Genomic DNA, 9,873 nt, shown 5'->3' on the forward strand with positions numbered 1-9,873 from the left:
CAAGTGGCGGTATGGAAAAGGAAGCCGCTTTACGCATGTGGAGCCACTCTATTCTCAATAACAAACTGCGGTATGTTACCCTCATCAGTGATGGGGATGCGAAAACTATCACTATCACAGAAATCCATCAACTCAACCCATACCCAGGTACCTCAGTCACCAAACATGAGTGTATCAACCATGTCGGCAAGAGACTTGGCACTGCCCTTCGGAATTTGGTCGCAGACAAGTCAAAACAGACCCCTAAAATTACTCTGGGTGGTTAAGGTTATGGAAAATTGCGACCAGAAGTAATAACCAAACTGACATCGTATTACTCCAATGCCATCAGACGGAATGCAACTGTGCCGGGGATGAAGAAGGCTATCATGGCCATCCTGGATCACTGTCGGTCAACAGACGATACGCCTCTCCATCAGGGATGCCCGGAAGGACAAGACTCATGGTGTTTTGTGCAGACGGCAGAGGCAAGAGGACTGGAACCTGGTAGCCATATGGACAACTTGGGAACCCCCATCTGCCAGCTAGTTGCAGACAGTATTCAACCGGTCTTTGAGAGATTGGCGTCAGATGACCTTCTGTCTAGGTGCGTCCTCCAGTCAACGCAGAATACGAACGAGTCTGCCCATGCAGTCATATGGGCTCGTTGCCCCAAGCACCTCTTCGTACATAGAAACAGACTCTGCATTGCAGTCGCCATAGGTGTTGCAGAATTCAACTTTGGTTCTGCATCATCGCGAGAATTTATTGCATCACTAAACCTCCCTTATGGTGTCGAAACAAAAAAGCGCTGTGACAAACGGGACAAAATAAGAACACGCAAGGCTGAAACTGCAGTGACAGAAAAAGCAAAGAAATTTAGAAAGTTGAAGGCAGAGGCAAAGCAGATAGAAGAACAGAAGCTAAAGGAGAAATTTGGGGAGTTTTACCTAACTGGTGGAGGAGATTAGAATTAGAGGCAACGGCGTGTTATGATGACAAATTGTCGATTTCAGGTAATTTTTTTTTTTTAGGGGGAAGGGATAGAGATCTTGAAGAAAGATAATGAAAATCATGTTAAATTAATTATTGCAGTGTTGAATTTGTTTAGTATGATGATAATCTAGCTTAGATAATAATCATTTGAATTTTCTTGAGACATTTTTGTTATTTTTTAACCTTTTTTGTTCTTTTTTTTTCATTTTTCTCAACATTCCGCTTTTCGCATATTTTCATCACAATTTAATCCATAACTCCAAAAGTTATTGTTGAAATCATCTGAAATTTTCACAGAGTGATCTATGCATATTTGTTAACAAACTTTCAACAGCATTTTGTGGTATGTTGCAAATATTTGATTAAAAAAAAAATTATGTATATATCTCTCTTATTTGCGTTACATGAATTATGTACCTGGCTTACATAGGCATAGCACCAAAAGTTTTTCATTTACACTAAAATTGCTCTGTCAGTTTGTAGAAAATAATGATTACTATCATCATACTGAATATTAACTCTGTATCTTAAATACTTTTAGGGACACCAATTAAAATAGATTATGTAAAAAACTGCTGACTCAGCATATAAAATATCGTGTAAAACCAAAGTCGATGAGTAGAAAGTGTCTATCAACATATTTATTGTCAAATTTTTGTCATAAGAATATGTCTGTTCATTAAAAATAGCAACAAGCTTGCAAATAAAAAAATTGGGGGTCAAGCATGGCTACCCCCCCCCCCCCCCCCCCCCCTTAAATGGCTTATCATTGTAAAAATTATTACATGTCTCTAATTTATTCCACAGTTGAAACAAGTTTAAGCTATAGTAGTCTTGCCTGGAGGATGGAAATACTGAAATTGTGACCATATCTGTTTTAATTTGCAGATCACCACAGATTGCTTTTGACTTACTCTCTTTGTGTTTGTAACTGTATTATGGTCACATTATTTTACAAGCTCATGACGAACATGTACTTTTATTTCAGGTGTGATGCCAAACTGCTCTCATGTTACGTGCCTAGCACATATCATGAACTTATTGGGAGAGTCATTCCGGAAGCCATTCGAGCAGACAAACAAATATGTCAAGTCAGCCAATGCCATATTTTGGCATGCTGGGGCCAGGAAAGCACGTTACATTCGGTACCTCAAGGATTCAGACCCCGAAAAGACACCCAAGTTGGCCCCTAACCCAGTGGGTACAAGGTAAGTGTTGTAATAATAATAATAATAATAATGGATAATTCTATAGCGCACATTTCACCTGGGGGTGCACAGGGCTCTTCACACAGTAGAAGTTGTTTGCATATTTACTTATTATTCATGAGTGGCAGTTTTTTATCTGAAAAATAGACTTTCTGTTACTCGTTCCCGGATTTTGTGGAGAGAAATATTTATTTTCCACATACATGAAGTATATATTTTGCAAATTTCACCTTCCCAAAATGATTATCTATATATGTGATTTTATCCTCTAAAATTTTCTTTGCCTTCTCCCTTTTTAGGTTTAGTACATCTAATCTTAAATGCCTAAAAAAAAAGACCGGAACGGGTTTGGGTCTGGCAGTCAGTGAGTTACAAAATAGTGTATAGTACAGAATAAGTATGGCACATAAGACATTTATAATTATATTTTTACTAATTCTGTTAATGTCCTTCTTTATTTCAATATAGATGGAACTGCTGGTATGATGCAGTCGAGTACCATCGAGAGAACATGGATGCCTTCCTTGGGTTTATTAAAGCAGAGGTAGCCCACTCTAAAGTGCCATATTGTGACTCACTCCAATACCTGGCCGGCCTGTCTGCAGATATCAGAATACAAATTAAAGCAGAAATGGACTTCATCTCTGAAAAGTGCAAAGTCTTTGTGCACGCAACAAACTTGTTTCAAAGTCAATCAACAGTTGCTGTCAAGGTGAGGCGCTTTCATTTCAGCAGGTCTATTTTGCCTATAACACATAATTATGCATGTATTGCTTTTTTAAGACTTTTTTTTTTGTATTTCCTCTGTTGTATAGTATCAACTCAGTCCAGTCTAAGATTTAACACATCACTCCTCCCTCTTTGAGTTTTAAAAAAATCGTTACTCTAGTCATAATGGTCGTCATTGCCTTAATCACAGGAAACTATATTTAACACATAAAGTCTGATAAAAGTTGCCTGTGTTCTTACCACCAATAAAATCATCACTTTCATTCTATTTTATACTTCTTGTAAGCCAGCCAACAAATCATACTCATGATTCCGTTTTTCTCTCTCTCTTTCTTCTATTTTTCAAATCCAGGCATGGTCCAAACTTGAAAGTTTGCAGTACTCCTTTAGAAGCTGTGGAGTCAGCATGAGGGAAGCATCTAAGCATTTCCCAGAAGACCTGCCCTCAAAGGACAAATTGGCTCTGCAGGACCGATACTGCCAAGCTGTCTCTGCAGTGTCAGAAAAGGTTGATAAGTATATGACCCCAGATGGCCAACCAGCAGTCGAATTTCTACAGCAAATTCAATTTTTTGATCCAACTCGACTGGTGACATTTGACTTTAACAAAGACCGTTTACAGAGTGCTCTGCCTGATTTGTCTGCTGTTCCAGAGAGTGAGTTTCACTGGTACAGGGAAACTTAGGGACCACAAGCGGTTAAAGTGTCTGGGGGTTGCCAGTGGACCTCACTATATTCTGGAACAGCAAGGCAGATGAGTTGCCTCAGCTGTCAAAATGTGCACGAAAGTATATTTATGCTCTTGTGAATTCAGCTGATGCAGAGCGAAGTTTTTCATTGTACAACCTGGTCTTTTCAGACCGCAGACGATCTTTGAGTGAGGATAACCTCAAGGGTCTTGTTTTCATGTTTTATAACAATTTTATTGATTCTCTGTTGTAAGTGGTACATGTAATATTTCTTAAATTTCTTTTTAGCTTTAGACAACCATTTAATAAATTACAAAATGACATCCAACTCAAAATACAATTTTATGTCTGAGTTATTCTCACCACCCTGTTGCATGCCTAAACGTTATCACCAGTGTTGTGATTAGATTTAGTTAGTCATTAATATTGTTGTCATCGTATTGTGAATTAATGTTGATTTGATTTACTTGTTCTCTCAGCTTATAAATTTACATTACCACGTTACAAAATGTCGGATGTTTGGCATAATTTATGGCATAATGTTGGATTTTTGGCATAATTTATGGCATAATTTGCCCTTTTTTTGGCATAATATTGGCATAATTTTGCCCCAAAAATGGCATAATTCCGCGGGGACAGTACAATTAAAGCAGCCAAGAGAAAGTAAGACAAAGGGGAACTGGGAACAAATAGGAATCAGGTGTAGATTCCAAGAGCATACCACCAATGTACTTAGTTTGAGATCACCTAAAAGTCTCATCCGGACACAAGCACAAAATCCAACAAAGAGGAATACACTCAAATGATTAGACTATTATACGAGTACATTCAAAAGAACAAATATAATAATACATAACAGAGAGATGATTTACAAGGCAAAAAATATCATCTCCCAAAACAATATGCATTTGACTGTTTCCCTCCCAGCTAGGACCCGGCCAGAGCCAGAACAAAATCAAGTACAATGTAATCTCATTCCAAGACAAAGACAGAAAGCATGTTGGAAAACATATATAAGGGGATAGAAGACATAGTATGTACCCCCCTGCCCACTATGGGAGGCCAGGAACCCCACAACAGAAAATCTGCTTGCACGGTCTGAAATAAATTATGATCATTCATAGATGCTAGGCTGTTCAGGGAAATAAAATTCCTGCATATGTTAGACAAAAAGGTGTTCGGTGGAAACGTTTTCAAGAAATGTGCCTCAAATGGTGATGAAAAACAAAAGCAAGTTCTGCCTGACAGAATTCTCCACAACTGTCAGGACTTTAAAAAGCCTCCCTTATGAAAAAAAAGCCTTTTCAACAGGGAGTGCCAATTTTGTATATTGCCCCTGCGAAATGTACTTAATAAACTTTATGTGGCTCCTGAAGCCTTTAATAGCAGTTAGCACATGATGTGTGGATACGTTGGGTAACTCCCCTAGCTCTTTCACGAATATATATATATATATATATATATATATATATATATATATATATTATATATAATATATATATATATATATATATATATATATATATATATATATATATTTATTTATTTATATATTGTATATATATATATATATATATATATATATATATATATATATATATATATGTATATATTCATGAGTGTTGGTGGGTACTTGTAGGTACGAAAGTGCTCGATAATGATGGTTAGAGCTAATATAAAACATAAATTGTCACTCACTTATATATGGCCAAGACGTACGTTTCTGTGGCTTTCGTCCACGTCTTCAGTCAGCATAATGTCCGAAGAAAAAATGTATTCCGTTTGAGGTGTTTACACTCCTTATGTCCTTGCTTCTGTTGTGTAGTGGTGATTAGTGTTGATGTGTAGTGACATTGTTGTAGTGTGCTCTCATTGCTTATATTATGTGTGTGTGTGTGTGTGTGTGTGTGTGTGTGTGTGTGTGTGTGTGTGTGTGTGTGTGTGTGTGTTGTGCAAGTCAGCTCTGGTACAAAACATTCAACAATTGTTTCTTCAAAATAATAATAGGCCAACTGTTCCCAGGGAGATCAAAGCAGCTTTGGAAGTTCTGTATGCCATTTGACAACTTTCAGAAAAGGTTTTCAAAGACAGCATCAGATCTCACCAATGCTGACATCCAGGATACCATTTAAAATACAGGATCTGTCTGCAATCAAAGTTCTCAACAGAGAAATCAGATTTTAAAAATCAAACAAGAAAGATTCAATACAAAGCAATTACATCTGGAAAATAAGTAGGTAATTATCATAGGTCTTTCATGTTATTCTTTTTATTGCGCCAAATAACTCACGAGCATGCGAGTTTAATAATCTAATAATAATAAACCAATTTAATCAATCCAAACCCTTGTAAAAATACCTTTATTCCACCCCTCAAAGTAATATTCTTTGATATTCCATCACCAATAATTTGCAAAAATGCTTCACATTTCAATGAATTCAAGTAACGCATCTATAGTGATGGTTACAGCCTCATCCACGATGAAAGACTGGCAAAGTGGCATAAGCATTGGACTCGTAACCAAAAGCATAACAGGCTAAGTTTGTTTTTTTACAAGGTTCTGTTTCTGCAGCCAATGCTTGGTTTACTTTTTTTTTAGATCCCAATTAGGGATTGTGTACTGGAATCTTATTTATATTTTCTATTTCACTTGTTTAGATTCAAGCCACAGACTTGCATTAAACTAAGTAATTTTTTTAATATGGTATAAATGACAAAGATTTTATTATATTTTAGATACACAATGATTTGTAGTCTATTCAAAAGCAATCTTTTTCAACTGAAATTTTATGTAACCTTGTTATTTACTTATAGTGATGAGGAGTGTACCTTATGTTAAGATGGATGGTAGCCGATAACAGCGATATAAGTCCAGTCTGCCATGAGTGTCATCATATGACATGTGCAGACTTTTTAAAAATTGGAACTGAAGTGTCTGATAAACTGGACCAGTTTGTGGAAACTTCAGTTCTGAAGGCCCTTCCACAACAAAAGGTACCAGAATTCTTTCCCCGCAAAGCCCCAACCTCTTTACTTTTTCAGTCAAAAAAATATTAACTTCAACTTTTGCATTAGATAAGGATATAAATAATGTGAAATTGAATGAAAGCTTCAATTTAATATACGAAAACAGATAAAATGGACATTTCGGGTTTCCGAAAGCAACATTTGTTGATAAAGAGGTCACCAAAAACGTCCATTTTATCTGTGTTTATTAAATTGAAGCTTACATTCAATTTCACATTGTTATTTATTTCTTTGAACTTCGAGCAGCACCATTAACATTACTCAGATAAGGATACAGAATCAAATTTAATACAAAAATCATTTTCTTTAAAATCCAAAATAAACAATTTCCTCACAATTATGGGAGGGAGGCCAGAGGCAATTAATCTTTCATGTCTCCCTAAAGAAGTTCCAGCCAATTTCGAGATGACCCCCACGCAAAACTGTAAAAGTGTTTTTGGTCGAAAAATATGAGACCTTACCATTGCAATCCATCCTGGACATTTTCTAGCCACTCCCTCCATCATGTCCATAGCAATCTTTAAAGGTTCTGCATATTCAGAATTATTATTCAAGGGTATTGCACTATACAAATCAAATAATGGATAAGGCCTGCATCCAATAACAGTAATTAAAAAATTAGCAATTGAAAACTGACCATTCAAAACTGCAACATCAACAGGTGTAAATACTGAGCCACATGTCTGCAAGCTGATTTGTTGTTCATTATCCAAAGTGTGACTTGGGTGGTTGTAACACCGAGATAGTTTTGGTATTGCACCGTTAGAGAGTAAAATGACTGTATTTTCAAAACTGCTCCCAGCTGCGATATTAAGGGCAGTGCAACCACACCCAGACTTGGAATTGGGATCACTTCCAGCTGTTATCAAACGATTGACAATTTGAGAATTAATATCATTTTTATCAGTAGCTGACTTTAAAGCGATGATCAAAGCATTATCCAAAAAATTATTTGTTGTATTTATATTAACATCTGTGGCATCAAGGAGGTAGTTTACAATAAATACATGTCCTCTTCTGACTGCCAGCATAAGCAGAGATTCCCCATCATAGTCAACATTATCAATTTGAGCTCCTGCTTCTAAGAGAATTTTAAGAAGAGGCAATCCCAATTCCGTACTGTCTACACAATACATCATGCAAGTCATACCCATGTCATTCTTAATGTTTACATCAGCATCCTGTTCCAGCAACAATTTAACACAATGCAGATGTGCTTTTGATGACAGAGAGCAGACAGTCAGAATTAGAGCTGTGCTACCTGTGTTGTCTTTCTTGTCTAGATCAGCTGACCACGAGTAGAGTAGTGCTCGGGCACACTTCCATTGACCTGCCTTACAAGCCAGCATTAAAGCTGTATTACCTGAAGATAAAGAATAACAGTATTAAATAGTAAAAAAAAATTCATAAAAATACAAGTATTAAGCATTGTTTGGATATGAACTTTGACATTTAATCCCGACTAGCATCATATGATTCATCCAATATTTTTAATTCCATAAGCAAATAGTAATTTAAAAGGTCAAAGGAACTGAAATGTACTTTAAATGAAGGAATGCCATTCGTGAACTCTGATCATTAGCTCTTCATGAGTGTAATTTCATGGTTTAAATCATCTGCAATACCATAACATTGTGTGGCTTTGTGTCTTGTGGTCTGACACTCGCCTTCAGAGTGGAAGGTCCTGGGTGGTGTATGACGCGTCCTTGGAAAAGGCTCTTTACTCGCATTCTCTCACCATACTCGGGTGTAAAATGAATACCTGGCTGTAAACAGCATTGTCTGTGTCTAAAAAAACTGTAACATCGTCATGTCTCGTCCTACATGTTACGTGTTGCTGTTGGTAAGGGACCCTTTGTAAAGGTCTTCAAGAACACCGAAGTAATAACAGAGTACATATGGTTCTAAATATATAAAAGAAAAAGGTTATAACAAAAATGTTGTGATTCAATTAAGTAGCAAAGAGCAGCTAAAGACTGAATAAACTACAACTGAAAGCTCGATGAAAATCAGCTTTTTAAAATTTTTGGCCGTTGTGGGATAAAAAAAATGTAATGAATGATTTTTTACCTCTCCCATCTTGGGCATTCACATCTGGATTCCATGATGTCAATAGAGCATCTAATATACTAACATGTCCATGACATGCTGCAACCATTAGCAAGGTAGATCCATCTTCACATCTTGCATTGACTTACAGCCTGATGCCAACAACTGGAGGAGTTTATTGACATCACCATTCAGGCAACACCGTTTACAATCACTGCAAATAAAATAACACGTTTAGAAGTAATATCACTATCACTCTAATTTCCTTTCAAGGCTACTAATCTCTTATCTTTTTCTTTTAACCTAAGAATCAATCTTGGCATCCCGATGATGATCAATTCCTTAAATAAAATCAGATATTTATGTAACCAACATTTTTTTTTTCATGTCTAAGCTAGAAAGCACTTCAAAGTTTTGAACGATTTTTGATGTGCAAAATAATACTGTTGTTATTTTTGTAGGGATCTCTAGCCATAAAACAAACGTACGGCTACTGTGACCATAGCAATGATGGTCATCCCGACTTCCACTCTGCCTCGTCCCAGGCTTACCCCGTCTATATAAAGCCTATGGGCACTCAATCTCTCTCTTTTCTATTTGCTCTACCTTATCAACTAGACTAAAACACGGTAAGCTAATATTTTTATACTTTAATAATTTAATAGTTTTAATTTAGTAATTCTGTGATTACCATCTGGACCGATCCTAGCCACGGAGTCCTACAGCCAGAATACTGAGTGCCGAGTTCTGACAATCACGATAGTTACATTTTTAAAGATGTATGTGCAATATTTTGGAGGTAGTCAAAATGATTTGGAATGTTTTGTTGAACTTAATTTACCCAAAGGTGTTGGTTGCCTAACAAATCGATAGAGACAAAAAGTGAAAAAGGGGGAAAATTTTGAATGATTGCCTTTAAGCCGCATTTTCACTACACTAAAACTCCCATTTTTAGAGCAATTTTTGATATTCTTGTTAAAAGCTGGAGTGAGAAACTGTACCTATTTGTCCCACCACACGTGAAGTCTCTCACTGCCAGTACATTTGATTGGGGAAATTCCTCCTCTGATTCTGAAATTCTGGATTTCCGCAGATCCAAAGAAAACCATCAGCACCGACTCATAAGACTAAGACAAGTTTGAACCAGGTTGTGTTTTTATCTTCGACCCTCCAACCCTGCAGTCTATCAACTGATC

At 36.6% G+C, this 9,873-nt stretch overlaps 2 protein-coding genes across 2 annotated transcripts; one reads left to right on the forward strand and one right to left on the reverse strand.

Moving 5' to 3' along the window:
* The first annotated feature begins 1,967 nt into the window (after positions 1 to 1,967).
* LOC144972564 (uncharacterized) lies at positions 1,968 to 3,633 on the forward strand. The gene is made up of 3 exons (XM_078913918.1): positions 1,968 to 2,183; positions 2,652 to 2,895; positions 3,265 to 3,633. The coding sequence occupies exons 1-3, from the start codon at positions 1,969 to 1,971 to the stop codon at positions 3,595 to 3,597; spliced, it is 792 nt and encodes a 263-aa protein (XP_078770044.1). The 5' UTR covers position 1,968; the 3' UTR covers positions 3,598 to 3,633.
* A 1,600-nt stretch (positions 3,634 to 5,233) lies between these two features.
* On the reverse strand, positions 5,234 to 8,821 carry LOC144972566 (uncharacterized; the record flags this gene model as incomplete). The annotated part of the gene is given in 2 exon segments (XM_078913919.1): positions 5,234 to 7,991; positions 8,699 to 8,821. Coding segments are annotated over 2 exon segments (1,229 nt in total), but the record flags the coding sequence as incomplete, so codon positions are not given.
* Between the last annotated feature and the right edge of the window lie 1,052 nt (positions 8,822 to 9,873).

The sequence above is a fragment of the Berghia stephanieae genome, chromosome 5 (genome assembly GCF_034508935.2).
Source record: "Berghia stephanieae isolate SIO BIC M18660-M18661 chromosome 5, UCSD_Bste_1.3, whole genome shotgun sequence".
NCBI classification, from domain to species: domain Eukaryota; kingdom Metazoa; phylum Mollusca; class Gastropoda; order Nudibranchia; family Aeolidiidae; genus Berghia; species Berghia stephanieae.

Coding starts and splice junctions, on each gene's coding strand:
- LOC144972564 (XM_078913918.1), top strand. CDS start 1,969: ATGCCAAACTGCTCTCATGTTACGTGCCTAGCACATATCATGAACTTA. Junction 2,184..2,651: donor CCTAACCCAGTGGGTACAAG/GTAAGTGTTGTA, acceptor ATTTCAATATAG/ATGGAACTGCTGGTATGATG. Junction 2,896..3,264: donor AATCAACAGTTGCTGTCAAG/GTGAGGCGCTTT, acceptor TTTCAAATCCAG/GCATGGTCCAAACTTGAAAG.